The sequence below is a fragment of the Podarcis raffonei genome, chromosome 4, assembly GCF_027172205.1.
Source record: "Podarcis raffonei isolate rPodRaf1 chromosome 4, rPodRaf1.pri, whole genome shotgun sequence".
NCBI lineage: Eukaryota > Metazoa > Chordata > Lepidosauria > Squamata > Lacertidae > Podarcis > Podarcis raffonei.
The window spans coordinates 58,144,361-58,161,198 of NC_070605.1; the positions used below are offsets into that span (position 1 = coordinate 58,144,361).

Genomic DNA, 16,838 nt, shown 5'->3' on the forward strand with positions numbered 1-16,838 from the left:
TGGGCTTACCGTTTTCCGCTGCGGACCTGTCCCCTCGGCGCCGTCCTCTTTGTTTTTCTCCCTCAACAAGATGTCTCCACTACAGGACAGTGTGGCCGGCTTCCCCCACGAAACAGGCGGGGTGCGCGCTGAAGCCTGCAAACGCTGCTGAGCTGTTCACCTTGGTTGAGCCTGGCCCTCCGGTCCGTATTTGGGGAGGGGGCTTATCCCGGACGAGCCCCCAAAGAAATGAAGCCTTATTTACCTAGGGATCCATCAGCCACGCCATCCCCGGACCTTGGAGGGAACAAAAGTACCAGGAAAGCAAAATCTTCTTTGGAGAAAAGCAGTTTATTATCTGTGCACAGAGACAACCAGCAGAATAAATTCTGAAAGACTGGCTGTAAATACATGGCATTTGGCAGGCATTCTTATACTGTAGGTACACATTTCTCCACCAATCACCAATTGCCAACCTATAGGTACACCTCCCTTCCACCAATCACCAATTGCCAACCTATAGGTACACCTTCCTTCCACCAATCACCAATTGCCAACCTATAGGCACACCTTAGGAGGATAATCACGTTAAGCACGTTCCTTACCCATTTCCCTGTCTTTTGAGCCTACGTGGCTCCTCTTATTCTTTACTTGACCAGTGTCACAAGCCAAACCTGCTTAAGCAATCTTTATTGGAATCTAAAGCCAAAGCTTGCTCAGGCAATCTATATTGCTACAGAGCTAAACCGTCCCTTCCTTCAAGGTGACCTTTTGACTTTAGTGAATAGAAAAAGGCTCAGTATTCCCCATCCAACCCCCCCTGATGATTTGCAAGTCTTATGTATTCAGAAAGTGAGGAGGCTGTCTTACATTTTAAAGGTTGTTTTAAAGCCATTGTTTACGTGTAAAAGCAAGACGGTTCTGTTTCGCTGTTCATGCCCATGCAAAACCATCATATACGGTATATTGTGGCACCAGAATCTGGAGCTTTTGGGAAATCAAGCTGTGTAGGAATTGCAGGTGTGCAAGAGCTGAATGGTTTCCATTTTCCCAACATGATCTGCAATATAATGCTAACCAACTCTTGACCTGGATGAAATTGGCCTGGGGGTGAACATGCCATTTATGATTCCCCAGCTGCTACTTGGCAGGAAGGAAATATCAGCATTCCCCTCCCCTTCTAGATTAGGAATGTTTTGTTTGCTAAGCAAGCTGTTTCTTTCATTCTTTTTCTGTAGGACGGTAATTCTGAGTGAAGGACCTTGCAAGCGCTACTAAGTGGTTATCATGGGCTTAATTGCGTTTCTGAAGACCCAGTTTATAGTTCACCTCCTGATTGGGTTCGTCTTCGTTGTGAGTGGGTTCATCATTAACTTCATCCAGCTATGCACGCTAATCCTCTGGCCTATAAACAAGCAGTTTTATCGAAGAGTGAACTGCCGCCTTTCCTACTCATTGTGGAGCCGTGAGTATGCTCTGATTTCTATGTGCCAACTAGGAATGTAGTTTCTTCAGACTATAGCGGGTAGGCCTCCTTAGGAGCAGTGGGGAACAATGTTTGTGGGTGCAGATGCTGAAACACTGATCTATAGTTGCTGCTGCTAGGCGTTGGGAATTTTTCTTGCACAGTGGACTTCTCTGCGTGTACCATATTTCCCCCTTTTTCCATGTCCTTGCACCTAAAGGCCGGGGCTGAGGTGAGAACTCTCTGAAACACTATTGCAGGAATGGCATGTTGTGCAGAATATAGCCACACACAAAAAAAAACCAGCTCTCTGGAGGGGCCCTGTTCCAGCCCCTGCTTCTTCCCTCTCAACCCTCCAGAAAAACCACTTGCCTGCATAGCTAGGATAGGCCCTTCATCCTTCCATACAGCAGGTATCCACAAGTGGTTGGGCATTGTTCCTTCCTCCTGTGGCATTGCTTTTAGTCCCAACAAGCCTAACTCTCACATACACCCTCTGTTGGCAGTGGAGGAGGAGATATGAAATATCCTGTTGCCTTGTTCCTCTTTCCACTCTTCATTTTTTGTAATTTCCCAGCTTACAGCTTTCCTACCTTTCCCCCCCATATGTATATTTTATGTTTTCTCATTCTTTTCTAGTGCCTGTTTTTGTTCATTTGTCTCATTTCCCAGTCCTTTAGACCGTCTTTTACTTTCAAATCTTTCAAATTTCTTGCACAAATGCCTGTTTTCTTACTCCCTACCAACCTTGTCTACTCTAGTATTCACTGCAGTGCTTCCCAAGTTTGTAACTTGGGGCAAAAGTTTTTTTAAACGTCTTCCATTGTAGTCACATTGCATCGGTTATTCAGAGAGCCTGAGGTAAGACAAAAATTCTAGAGGGAGAGCCATCTCAGTTGTTTGTTTTTTAAAGCAAACACACACAAAATAGTCTTGTGTACCTTAAATATTTAACTGTTCTTAAATCTTTTAAAGTTTAAAGTGCTCTAAGGGACAGTTTTTCCTCTGAAAAATTGTTAAGGTGGAAAACAGACCCAGCAAACAATCCAGTTCAACTGGCTCATAGTGAACTGCTGCTAAAATGCTATTTCTTTTGACTAGGTTATTCCAGGAGCAAGTTCATTACTGAGATCGCTTGCGACATTTTTTGACGTTGTCGCCTAGAAGCGCTCCTCTTTGGGTCCTTATTTTGAAAAATGCCAAAGTAGCATTTCCACCAACCTGGCAGGAACAGGCTGGGGAAGGGTGCTTTTTACTTTTTTACTTTTTTCCTGTCTTCATGTTTATAAGAGGGTACTGGGAAATAAAGATGAAATCATTTTAAGCATTAAATGGGCTTCTATTGTACCCAAACGCTTTCACTCAAGGAGTTTTATGAACAGCATGATCTACTAATACAGGGGTAGCTCACCAGATCTTGTTGGACTCCCAACTCCCATCAGCCTCAGGCAGCCTGGCCAGTGGTCAGGAATGATGGGTGTTGTAGCCCAACAAAAATTGGAGGGCCCTGTGTTGGCTAGCACTGCACTAATATCACTAACAGTTCTTAAATCCAGACTGCTCACTTTGTTATCTTTATCCATGAAGAAATGTTAGCTTTTTGCTGAACGGTCATTTCCCCTGCTTTTATTTCCCTTTGTTTCTTTCACTTACTCTGAGAACTCTGAATATTACTATGACAAGGCTATCTCTACAAACATACAATTCCAGTTGCAGCTCCCATTCAGGGTGGATCTTGCAGATTGACAGCTGACACTGTGTGTGTGTGTTTTTGTGTGTGTGCAAGGCTGGCAGGACATGGCAATTCAGGTTCATTAGGTGACCTCTTTAGTGAGACAGGGGAATAGGTAACAGGCAGGTGGTTGGGAGTTGACAAAACTTCAATGCCAAAAGCTGGCCGTTTGGGCTTGTTTCAGAAGGGACATTGGTACGACATCCTACTAATGATAGAGCTTGTTTTTGTATCAAGGCAACAGATTCAATCCATGGCATCTTCGGTTTAAAAATCTTGAGAACAATAGCTTCTTGGAGAGCTTTGAACCATCATAGTTAGGTAGAGCTAGACTAGACATTCTGTTTCACTGTAATGCAGCTGAGTATACAGGCCATCTCCCAAACCTGTTTAGCTGGCTGGCTGTGTGAGATATAGAGGATTTTCCTGTATTCATAGGTAACTGTTTGGTACCTGGATGGGGGAAGTAACCAGGTTTTTATTTAGCTGCCTTGCAGCTGTAAAGCAAAGACTCAATAGAAGGTTTCTAGTATTTAAGTAGCCAGTTAAAATCCAGGTCTTACACCGATTCCACCCCTGAGACTAGACTGACCGTGATGACTGCTGCGTTCTTAGCATTCTTTCTCAGGCTCTTAATCAGGACTGAGTATCTGTGTTCATCCTGATGTTGTTGAACTACAACTCCCATCATCTTTGACCACACTGGTTGGGGCTGACGGGAGATGAACTCCAACAGCATCTGCAGGGACCACAAGTTTTTTGACCCTGCTTTAGAGGATGTTAAGTCATTGGATTTAAAAATGCTGCAACTCCCCACACCTCTCTTTTCCCCAATGCAGAATTTGCTGTGAAAAGTAAATTTGTGTTTGTAGTGAAAAGCTTCCCTTTCACCCTGTGTATACTAGCTGAAGCACCCATGCATTTTGGAGCTCAATCTATGCTTTTTAAACAGGCTGATTCACACAACACTCAGTATAACATGTCTCTTGAGGCTCACAACTGAACATGTGAACCACCAAGCCTTGCATTTAGTGCGATGTGGAAAGAGACGCAAGTCTCTGTTGATGGTGGTCTGTCATGATCATTGCATACATAGTGCAGAATAAACTGACCTCTTTAGACTAGATCCCCCTTTCCAGATTGCTCTTCAAGGATATCTTAATTTAACTTTTATTTATTTTATTATTTAAAAAAGAAGCTTCATATACATTGTACACTTTAAAAAACAAACAAACCCCAGTATAACTATTTGATGAGGTAATTTTAGAACTGTAAACCTTTTCCTCACCATGGGATGCCAGCCATGTGAAAGTCATTCACAGACTGGCTCCCTTCAGAGATTTGAAGCTCTTGCTGTGCCGCTCTTAACTAAAACGATCAGTGCTGCACTTCTCTGAAAAAGCTTCTTTCCTGTTGTAGAGCAGCACGGATGTTTCGTCTGACTTCCTGCAAAGAGAAAACACTTTGCTGCATATTTAATTCATGAAGGCAATCTATATTCCAGCCTTATTCATTCTAGCTACCTCCAGATGACTTAAGAAAAAAGAGGGGGGGGGGCCTCAGCATGTTCAGTTTTTACTCTCCTAGCAACAATAGCTCCATCCAAGTCTAAATGGATAGTTTACTGTTTGCAAGATTTTTGTACACTGCAGCTTGTACATTGAGTCCCTCCCCTCTGCTGTTTTTGGTTGTTTTGTTTTTTTGCATAATATTTTTTTTAAAATGCCATGACATTCTTTTCATTTTAAGGCTAAGTGATGTTCCAATCTTCAAGTTTTAAGACTAATAATAATAATAATAATATATTTATACCCCGCCCATCTGGGCTGGGTTTCTTCAGTCACTCTGGGCAGCTCCCAACAGATTATTATTATTAATAATAATAAAAAAACGATAAAACATCAAACATTAAAAACCTCCCTAAACAGTACTGCCTTCAGATATCTTCTAAAAGTCAGATAGTTGTTTATTTCCTTGACATCTGATGGGAGGGCATTCCACAGGTGCAACAGGTGCCCGGGGGGGGGGGTTATTAACTTGGTGACCAGCTAATTAACACAAAGCTAAAGTTGTTAAAATATACATGTGTTAAAATATATTTAAAGTTTGTTTGTTTGTTTGTTTGTTAATTAAATTAGTATACCACCCTTTATCCAAAGATCACAGGACAGTACTGTATATAAGTTGTGATACTTAAGGCTGAACCTACCAGTATCACTCTCTGTCTCTGTCTCACTCCTCACCTCCAGCGAACTTCCCTCCCTCAGATGTTGCTGAACTACAACTCCCATCAGCTTCAAAAAGCATAGCCAGTAGCCAGGGATGATTGGAGTTGTAATTCAGAAATATTTTTTTTTGGGGGGGGGAGGTTCCCCATTCCTGCTGTAAAGTATATTGTTATGTACTTCTCTGACTTCCAGTTTTCCCTACTTTTAAACCACACAAGAATAAAATGCACCGCTGGAAAAATACATCAGGAACCACTGTCAGATTTATTGGGGTGGGACATTTCTGTACAAGGCTTAACAAGTAAAAAAAATTAATTCAGTTTCTAAGATGTCAATATTGGAGCTGCAAAAGCTCAGGAAAAGCAAAAGGATCTTGGTATTTTCCCAACACTAGTGAAGTCAGTACTTCAGGCTATAAACATTTCTTCAGAACCAATTCTCTGTTCCTTTTGCTTCCCCCTCAAGCTGTTGGCAAGAACTGTCAGAAAAGATAGGGAAATACTCCTGGAGTCTAAAAGTTCCTCTTCAGGCTGTCCAGTATTAACAGAGGGTTCCCATCTTAAGAAAAGCAGACAGGCAAATAGTGGTTGTGTTTGCATAGCAATGTAAACCATAGTGAAAGTGCTCTTCCTCTAGCAAGAATAGAAACAACAAACCACCATCACTAGTTTAGTGTTACATTCGAATGAGAGATTGTAGATTTGTTTCACTCCAGATGAACCACAGCCCTCTCTCTGGGCAGAACACTAAGCCAGGAGTCCTAGTTTGTTGCTCACACTAGGAGAGAAGTGAAGTAGGAGTGATCTCTGTATTCCTTGTAGACCATTAACTATGGTTTACTGTAATGTGTGAACACAGACAGAGATTCCAAATGGTCTGGTGGGATCTTGGGTTCCTTTATTCACTGGGCTACATTGCAGGTAAGGAACAACGTAGTCAGTTATCTGCCTGCAGTTGTATGATGCGTTATAATTTTTTTAAAAATTCAGACAGTAACAGAAATGCATCAGTGCTTGTAAACCAGTGCAGAACAAAATGCGGCCACTTCCCTTTTTAAAACACCAGAGTCTTTTATGAGTGATGCAGGTTTAAAACAAGTTCTGCTGCAGTAAGCTGCCATCTGAACAGGGCCTTGGGTTGGTGCTGAGGCAATGCTGCTGACTGCTTACTCATCATCATTAAGCGATCAAATAGGCATTGAGGCTGGAAGGGAGCACACAGTGGCTGAGATTGCATGCAAACCATGGAGCCACAGAGCAGGAATAGCGACTGCTTTGCTTCTCCCTCAGTCCTTCTGCTGCCACGCTACCCAGAGCTAAGCCATGTCTTGCACAAACCAAGAAAAAAGGCTTTGGCTATAGCTCATGGCTTGTTTAGCACAAGACATGGCTTATCTCTAGGTAGCACAGCAGCAGAATTGGGCAAGGAGCAAAGCAGTTGTGGTTTTTTGCTCTGTGTACTCGCACACTATAGTTTGACTAAGCGTTACAAGCAAAGTAGGCCATTGGGAACGTACGCTCTGTTTCTGATCCTGATGAGGGAGGGCCTATATGGCAAATTCCCAAATTTTACAGATAGTTCACTTTCTCAGCTCACAGCCCAGCCCTCCACAGATAAGGGCAGCATCAAAGCAAGCCAGTTAGCCTACAGCAAAGCAAGTGGATATCAACATATATGAGCTCATTGCTACAACAGCTACCAATTAATAGTGGGGTTATATTGACTACCAAGATGGCTTCTGGAACAGTTCGCCTCTGGTTCAACCCACCTGTTTACCTCTAGCTGCAGTTAATATTACTGGGTTTGCTGTGGTTAGGCCCTACAGGGAAAATGTATGTTGCAGGACAGAGGGAGAGAGTGAGTGGAGGAAAGGAATGAACCGTCAAATGGCAGAGATATGTTTGTATCCCAGCAAAAAAAATTGAAATTGGATAATGTGGTTGGGTAATCATAACAGCTTTTGAAACAACGGTTGGTGATCTTCATCTTGATCAGAATGATTGTCTTGTTTGGCATTGGAAACTGTATTGTAAACTTCAGCCAATTTGATTTAAAAGTGCTCTTGCAGCCCTGAAATTCATATCTTTTAAGGCTGAAAGTGGAGCTTCTAAATAAAGGAAATTGTCATCAGTATGAAACTAGGGTGTTCAGAACAAAACCCCTGAAAACTGTTTGCTTCTGCCCTGTATAGATAGTATAAACTGCACATTTAACAGAGTTAAAAAGGTTGGAAATAATAGTCTGCCATATACAGTGGTGTAAAACATTAAGGCCTAATCTACTTTCTTTGTTTCCTCCTGTGACCTAGAATTAGTGATGTTGCTGGAATGGTGGTCTGGTACAGAATGCACTTTGTTCTCAGACCAGGCTACAGTCGATAAGTTTGGAAAAGAGCATGTCATCATCATCCTGAACCACAACTTTGAAATAGACTTTCTGTGTGGCTGGACCATGACAGAGCGATTTGGCGTCTTGGGGGTGAGTGCATCAAACTTGTAGCCTTGTATATCTTTTAATTTGAGGGGTAGGATCAGGTTTATTTTTCACCTTGGGAAAGGTAGGCATCTGGGGTGGGTGTTTAAATGGTCACACTGGTTAAATTTGCTTCCCACTAACAGCAAAATTAGATTCAGGTAGGTAGCCGTGTTGGTCTGACGCAGTTGAAGTATATAAAAAAAATTAAAAAATTGTCCAGTAGCACCTTAGAGACCAACTAAGTTTGTCCTTGGTATAAGCTTTCGTGTGCATGCACACTTCTTCAGATACACTGAAACAGAAGTCACCAGACCCTTATATATAGTGGGAGGGTAGGGTGGGGTTTTTCTCAGGAGGGTAGTAGTAGATGGGTGATTGACTCAATGGGTATGGTAAACCTGTTGATGACTGTTAGTTGATGACTGCAGTTAGTCCTACAGCAAGGGATAGAATGCAGATGATTAGCATATGTAATGAGGCAGGAATCCAATCCAAAAGTAGGATTGAGCATTTCAGACTCAGACAAGTGACACAAAGATTCACATTCCCAATTCAGTCCACTTGACCTTGGACCAGTCTCTCTCCTCCTTTTACACACACAAACATACAAACACACACACAGAACCCACCCTACCACATAGGGTTGTTGTGAGGATAAAATGGGGAGAAAGCCATGTTTTCTAGAGCTCCTTGGAGGTAGGATATACATGTAACAGCAACAACAACAACAACAATAGTATGATGTGACTAGTAATTTCCAGGAAACAAAAAAACACCACCACCTTACTAGGCCGCTTCAGAACAGTTTTGGAAATGGCACTATTTGTAAATGATGTGTTGTAAACAAACAAATGGATACTACCTTGTGGTGTTCCTTTCAGAGTTCAAAAGTTCTTGCTAAGAAAGAGCTGTTGTACGTGCCCCTAATTGGCTGGACATGGTACTTCCTGGAGATTGTTTTCTGCAAAAGGAAATGGGAAGAAGACAGAGATAAAGTTGTCGAAGGTCTAAAACGATTGTCCGATTATCCAGAGTATATGTGGGTAAGTTAAGTTTTGCAAGACCTGCCCTTGGCACTTTGAACAAGATGGTGAAAGGTGTGGTCTTCCTGCATAGTGTCTCTGTGTGTGTGTGTGTGGCCATATTAAAATTTTATATACAAATCTGTATGCGGATTCATGTCTAATAGTATATAGCCTTCAATGTCTCACCTCAGGTAGGTTGTGCAGCTGTCTTTGGTTTAAACCCTTCATATGCGCAGCTTATTCAATGAATTCCAACTTGAAATTGGCAGGCGTGTTTGTGTATGGTACAAAAGTATGGGCCGGATTCAACTAACTGGCCCAGTTAGCCTTCCATTCTCCTCCCTTGAACCCCCTAAATTGGTTCAAGGGGGGAGATCATTCCATCAGGCAAGCAGCAGTGCTTGAGCTGACAGAACAATCTCCTTAGTGCTATGTTGAATTTCTCCCATTTTTTTAGTATGAGGTACAGATTTTGCAGAAGTGACCCTGCAACATCACTGTATTTGGATATAGTATTAATATGCTGAATACTAACACACAATGCACAAATGGTCTGATGTGCTCCAAATTTACATGTTGGGAATCTCCCCCTGAAAAAATACAGTTTTTAATATCTTTATTGGAAAACTAAGTGATGAAATGACCCTAAAGAGGATGCTTTGAGCATGTGAGGAAATCTGAGGTATGGGCATGTTCTCATTCTAAATGAGTTCTGGGTCAGGGTCTCCTATTTGAGCCTGAGGCCTTAAGACCTAGGAATAGGTGGAATTCAGACATCAGCAAAAGTGCTGAGCCCTCTGTTCAAGTCAGGATGGTGATGGGAGGCAAAACACTTCAACAGAATACGTCCAGCAAGCAAATAGTCATGGGTGGCAGTCTAGTGCTGGTTAAAGCTCTCTGGAGAGGGGGATAAAGTGTTGCAGCAGGGAGGAGTGTGGCATTGAAAATCTCCCCATGAAAGATGTGGTGGTGCTCTGGTTCTGAGGTCCATGCTCTAACCATACTGGTAAGTCTCCTCGTGTACCTGTTGCCAGCTCTGGGACTGGCATGGTACTGAAGGTGAGAGAGATTTTAGAAGCTGAGGGGAGTTCTGGAGAGGAATGATTGGTAAAAGCAATGGTGCCTGAGGATTCTTCTCCCTTCAGTGGCAGCCTCCTGAAATGATTGAGGGAGAGGGTTTATCAGTGGCCACTAGGCACCATGGCTGTGTTCTGCCCCCATAGGTGGAGCCTGTATCCCTCTGACTACCCAGTTGCTTGGAACCGCAGGTAGGCAGAGTGCTGTTGTCCTTAGGCATATGGTTGGCTACTATGAGAACAGGCTGCTGGGCTTAGATGGGCCTTTGGCCTGACCCAACAGAGCTCTTCTTTTGTCTCTGGGTCCTTGGTGTCATGCAATCTTTCCACTGATGCAAAAGTTTCTGAATCCAGATACTGGTCCCCAGCAAACTCTCCATATGATTTCTTTATTTGAGAAGTAACACTTGGATGTTTCTTCCACCCCTCCCCTCTTGTTCTGTTCCATTAGTTTCTTTTGTACTGTGAAGGAACTCGTTTTACAGAGACCAAGCATCGTATCAGTATGGAAGTGGCAGAATCCAAAGGACTGCCTAAGCTCAAATATCACCTGTTGCCCAGAACCAAAGGTTTCACAACTGCCGTCCAGTGTCTCAGGGGAACAGGTATCTATTTCCTTGGCCTTCCTTGCAGTGTTTGTGGATGTGATTCTTGAGCGCATTCATTGCTGTTGGTCCCCAGATTATTATTGTTTTCTTCAGTGGAAAATCAGTATTGACTTTAATGTTGACGTTTTAGACCGCTGGATTTTATTTCGTAATTAGTTCTTAATACGTTAATTAGTTCCCCTTTGAATTCAGAGAAATTAATACTGCTACTTAGCACTTCACATTTCTAAAGTGGTGTGCAAACATTGACTAATTAACGCTCCCAGCGTGCATGTGAGGTGTAAGTTCGTGTTATGCCACACAGACAAGGCTGTTAAATAGGACAGATGGCTGGCCAAATACAATTGTGGGTTACAAGTTTTGCTATGTCTTTCCAGACAACAGCATCAAAACTGTTCTGCAGAATCAGGGGAGGTTAGGAAGACATAAAAAGTCACAATGTCCCCTTCCCTACTTACTGGTGGAAGGTTTATCACATTTATGCCATTCCTCATCCACATTCCTCTCCCTTCCCAATCTACCCAGGTGTTCTAAAAGTGTGACAGTGTTTTTTAAAGACTGTTGATAAAAGATTATGGCACTTCCCTTTGCAAATTGAAATTATCCCCCACCTCCACTCAGCACAACCCAGAGAAGTATAAATGTGATTTAAATCCTGAGGAAATAAAAGAGTGTCTAGCTTCCACTTAAGTGCTTAAATACTATTGATTCCAATGCTGTAAAGAAAAATATTGCATAGGAACCTGGAATGTAAGAACCATGAACCTAGGTAAGTTGGAGGTGGTCAAAAATGAGATGGCAAGAATAAATATTGACATCCTGGGCATCAGTGAACTAAAATGGACGGGAATGGGCGAATTCAGTTCGGATGACCATCACATCTACTACTGTGGGCAAGAAACCCGTAAAAGAAATGGAGTGGCCCTCATAGTCAACAAAAGAGTGGCGAAAGCTGTACTGGGATGCAATCTCAAAAATGATAGAATGATCTCGATACGAATCCAAGGCAGACCTTTTAACATCACAGTAATCCATGTTTATGCACCAACTACTGGTGCTGAAGAAACTGAAATTGACCAATTCTATGAAGACTTACAACACCTTATAGAAGTGACACCAAAGAAGGATGTTCTTCTCATTATAGGGGATTGGAATGCTAAAGTAGGGAGGCAAGAGATAAAAGGAACAACTGGCAAGTTTGGCCTTGGAGATCAAAACGAAGCAGGGCAAAGGCTAATAGAGTTCTGTCAAGAGAACAAGCTGGTCATCACAAACACGCTTTTCCAACAACACAAGAGACGACTCTACACATGGACATCACCAGATGGGCAGTATCGAAATCAGATTGATTATATTCTCTGCAGCCAAAGATGGAGAAGCTCTATACAGTCAGCAAAAACAAGACCTGGAGCTGACTGTGGCTCAGATCATCAGCTTCTTATAGCAAAATTCAAGCTTAAACTGAAGAAAGTAGGAAAAACCACTAGGCCAGTAAGATACAATCTAAGTCAAATCCCTTATGAATACACAGTGGAAGTGATGAACAGGTTTAAGGATTTAGATTTGGTGGACAGAGTGCCTGAAGAACTATGGATGGAGGCTCGTAACATTGTACAGGAGGCAGCAACGAAAACCATCCCAATGAAAAGGAAATGCAAGAAAGCAAAGTGGCTGTCCAACGAGGCCTTACAAATAGCAGAGGAGAGAAGGCAAGCAAAATGCGAGGGAGATAGTGAAAGATACAGGAAATTGAATGCAGATTTCCAAAGAATAGCAAGGAGAGACAAGAAGGCCTTCTTAAACGAGCAATGCAAACAAATAGAGGAAAACAACAGAATGGGAAGAACCAGAGATCTGTTCAAGAAAATTGGAGATATGAAAGGAACATTTCGTACAAAGATTTCCATAATAAAGGACAAAAGTGGAAAGGACCTAACAGAAGCAGAAGACATCAAGAAGAGGTGGCAAGAATACACAGAGGAATTATACCAGAAAGATATGGATGTCTCGTACACCCCAGGTAGTGTGGTTGCTGACCTTGAGCCAGACATCCTGGAAAGTGAAGTCAAATGGGCCTTAGAAAGCACTGCAAATAACAAGGCCAGTGGAAGTGATGGTATTCCAGCTGAACTATTTAAAATTTTAAAAGATGATGCTGTTAAGGTGCTACACTCAATATGCCAGCAAATTTGGAAAACTCAGCAGTGGCCAGAAGATTGGAGAAGATCAGTCTACATCCCAATCCCAAAGAAGGGCAGTGCCAAAGAATGCTCCAACTACCGCACAATTGCACTCATTTCACACGCTAGCAAGGTTATGCTTAAAATTCTACAAGGAAGGCTCAAACAGTATGTGGATCGAGAACTCCCAGAAGTGCAAGCTGGATTTAGAAGAGGCAGAGGAACCAGAGACCAAATTGCAAACATGCGCTGGATTATGGAGAAAGCTAGAGAGTTCCAGAAAGACATCTACTTCTGCTTCATTGACTATGCAAAAGCCTTTGACTGTGTCGACCACAGCAAACTATGGCAAGTTCTTAAAGAAATGGGAGTGCCTGATCACCTCATCTGTCTCCTGAGAAATCTCTATGTGGGACAAGAAGCTACAGTTAGAACTGGATATGGAACAACTGATTGGTTCAAAATTGGGAAAGGAGTACGACAAGGCTGTATTTTATCTCCCTGCTTATTTAATTTATATGCAGAATACATCATGCGAAAGGCTGGGCTGGATGAATCCCAAGCTGGAATTAAGATTGCCGGAAGAAATACCAACAACCTCAGATATGCAGATGACACAACCTTGATGGCAGAAAGTGAGGAGGAATTAAAGAACCTTTTAATGAGGGTGAAAGAGGAGAGCGCAAAATATGGTCTGAAGCTCAACATCAAAAAAACGAAGATCATGGCCACTGGTCCCATCACCTCCTGGCAAATAGAAGGGGAAGAAATGGAGGCAGTGAGAGATTTTACTTTCTTGGGCTCCATGATCACTGCAGATGGTGACAGCAGCCACGAAATTAAAATACGCCTGCTTCTTGGGAGAAGGGCAATGACAGGCCTAGATAGCACCTTGAGAAGTAGAGACGTCACCTTGACAACAAAGATCCGTGTTTTCCCAGTAGTGATGTATGGAAGTGAGAGCTGGACCATAAAGAAGGCTGATCGCCGAAGAATTGATGCTTTTGAATTATGGTGCTGGAGAAGACTCTTGAGAGTCCCATGGACTGCAAGAAGATCAAACGCATCCATTCTTAAGGAAATCAGCCCTGAGTGCTCACTGGAAGGACAGATCGTGAAGCTGAGGCTCCAGTACTTTGGCCACCTCATGAGAAGAGAAGACTCCCTGGAGAAGACACTGATGCTGGGAAAGATGGAGGGCACAAGGAGAAGGGGGCGACAGAGGACGAGATGGTTGGATAGTGTTTTCGAGGTTACCAGCATGAGTTTGACCAAACTGCGGGAGGTAGTGGAGGACAGAGGTGCCTGGCGTGCTCTGGTCCATGGGGTCACGAAGAGTCGGACACGACTAAACGACTAAACAACAACAACTATTGATTCAGGAGCACTTATTTACATGTACTTTCCTCTGGATTGTGTTTAATCCATAAGAGCCACTCGAATCTAGGAAAGACAACAGAGTTGAATCTGGATGAAGAACTGCCTTGAGCAAAACACTGGCTTGGATTAATTTCCCTTTTCTGCTAGATGGGAAATATTTTAACACACATTTCAGCATGCTTGTGAGATTCTGAGAGGTGAAGATTCCTAATATTAATGTTAATTTTTTCTTTCTATATGTGAAGTAATTTCCCTTGTGTTTCTGTGAGTCACATATAGATACCTGTCTTCATGTATGTATAATCTCAGGGTTCTTCAATTCTGTTGGCTGCAACATGACTAAGATTCACACCCATTAGCTTAACACTAAAGCTGAGTTCAGATTTAATCACCAAACCACAACTTAGTGTTACATAAAGGAGGCTCTGACTCATGAGCTCCCTCGTCTCTTTTTCTTCCCTGTATGCTCAAGCAATCTGGTTCTCTCCATTATTTCGGTTTTTGCAGCAAACCATAGTTTGCTGTTGTGTTTTATACAAACAGGGAAACTTGCTTCAGATGTCATGTTAAACCACTGTTTAGCATTAAATGCATGAACCTGCTCCCTGTCCCCTCCTCTGGCTTAACTACAAGGAAGAGATCAAAAGCGTTCACTAACCATTGCGCCGAAGAATTGATGCTTTTGAATTATGGTGCTGGAGGAGACTCTTGAGAGTCCCATGGACTGCAAGAAGATCAAATGCATCCATTCTTAAGGAAATTAGCCCTGAGTGCTCACTGGAAGGACAGATCGTGAAGCTGAGGCTCCAATACTTTGGCCACCTCATGAGAAGAGAAGACTCCCTGGAAAAGACCCTGATGTTGGGAAAGATTGAGGGCACAAGGAGAAGGGGACGACAGAGGACGAGATGGCTGGACAGTGTTCTTGAAGCTATAAACATGAGTCTGACCAAACTGCGGGAGGCAGTGGAAGACAGGAGTGCCTGGCGTGCTCTGGTCCATGGGGTCACGAAGAGTCGGACACAACTAAACAACAACAACCATTGTGTTTAGCTTTATCATTTCCCCCCCCCCCACACACACCACAGAAAGCGAGTATCAGAAACCGCAGTTTGATCTTAGCTTGTTTGATAAACCATGATTTGAGCTAACTACCATTTGTCCCAATTAAGATGAAACAAACACTGCTTCTGAACTTCTCTTCACTCATGTGCCAAAGGAGGCGAGGGGCATGGGGAGTGCATGAACCAGAGACATGTTAAGTAGCAGTAAAACAGCGGGACACTTTGGGAATTTTGAGAAAGCAGTAAGATGCTTATTCACGTCCCACTCAATGCAGTGAATGCGGCTGGTCCTAACCCATTTAAATGCTGTTGGAATTGCAGCACAGTTTTGTGTTGACGTTGTCCGGTCAGTGGAGCATTGTACTTGGGAGAATGATGTGCTTCCAGTCTCAGGAGCCTCACCTCATTATTTGGAACTCTGTTTGTATGCCTTGTTATAACAATTAAATAAGTTGGATTCTAGAGGCTAATATAATGGTGACCTATTCTCATTTTCCACAGTTTCAGCCGTGTACGATGTAACGTTAAACTTCAGAGGAAACAAGAACCCCTCCTTATTAGGAATCCTCTATGGGAAGAAATACAAAGCTGATATGTGTGTCAGGTGAGCATGGCATGTATTTGAGAGCATGGCACGTATTTCAGAGTTGTCACAGTGTCCAAATATGGTATAAGCCTGCCTCCTTTTTCCCATGTTCTTTCACCACATGGATTTGGGATACTTCAGCTGTTCAGGCTTAGTATGGAAGAGCCTCTTTCCCGCCATTAATATTAGAAGACGAAGGCTGTTGTGTGCATCCAGCACGACTACGAATTCTGTAAAAGTAATGCTTGGCTCTGCCTGCCATTTCAGCGTCTTCCATATTTGGTTTGACAAACCCATGTGGTCGTGGGAAAGTACATTATGTAAAGCTTCATAAATTCCTACTGCCCTCTCTTAAAGATTGGTGAACTGCATAGTACAGTCATTTGTGTCTTTTAGATAGCTGAGTCCAGTCTGGCTTGAAGTTCTGAGATCCGGTTGCCTATGCTTTTTCGGCTAGGCCTGCTGTTCAGCCATATGAATGGATGGCCCATCTCCTCTGTTTTTGTTTTGTTCAGTAAAAGACTTGCCAGGAATGCTTTCTGACTGGATCCGCTTCAGGCGTATCTGAAGCAAGTCATTTCTACCCTTGTGAATGGTGATGAAGGAGGCTTTGTCATCTCTTTGGTGCCCCACAGATATACATGTCATCAGGCTTGCCACAGTCTTTGCTTTTTATGGCCCTAGGAAAAGAAGGATTATCTAGTTCAGGGCTGTCAAACAGAAAGCCCTGAAGGATTATGGGGCTTTTGGGCCAAAGTGGTCCACAGCTCACCTTTCACAAAAATTACTGAACCATCTCCAGACATTGCCCCTTGTACAGCTCATGGAATGACATGGCAGTGGCTGCCATTACTTGCCTCTGCCACCATAATATTTTTTTTAAAAAAGCAAGCATTTTAACTCACACCGGTGCTGTGTTCTGAAAGACATGTGCTTTGGGGCGAGGGGCTATAGTTCAATGGGAGAGCACATGATTTTTTAGATTTGTAGAGTTAGAAGAGGGGAAGTGGGTGGCGCTGTGGTCTAAACCACTGAGCCTC

General features: G+C 42.9%; 1 protein-coding gene across 4 annotated transcripts in view; it reads left to right on the forward strand.

Moving 5' to 3' along the window:
* AGPAT3 (1-acylglycerol-3-phosphate O-acyltransferase 3) overlaps nt 1–16,838 on the forward strand; it is an 82,560-nt gene that overhangs the window by 58,772 nt on the left and 6,950 nt on the right. For all 4 annotated transcript variants that reach the window (XM_053386848.1, XM_053386850.1, XM_053386849.1 and 1 more), the window contains exons 2-6: nt 1,218–1,444; nt 7,713–7,882; nt 8,761–8,922; nt 10,432–10,585; nt 15,714–15,816. In XM_053386848.1, coding sequence (XP_053242823.1) covers nt 1,267–1,444; nt 7,713–7,882; nt 8,761–8,922; nt 10,432–10,585; nt 15,714–15,816 — 767 coding nt within the window. In that variant the 5' untranslated portion in view covers nt 1,218–1,266. The remainder of the gene's footprint in view (nt 1–1,217; nt 1,445–7,712; nt 7,883–8,760; nt 8,923–10,431; nt 10,586–15,713; nt 15,817–16,838) is intronic.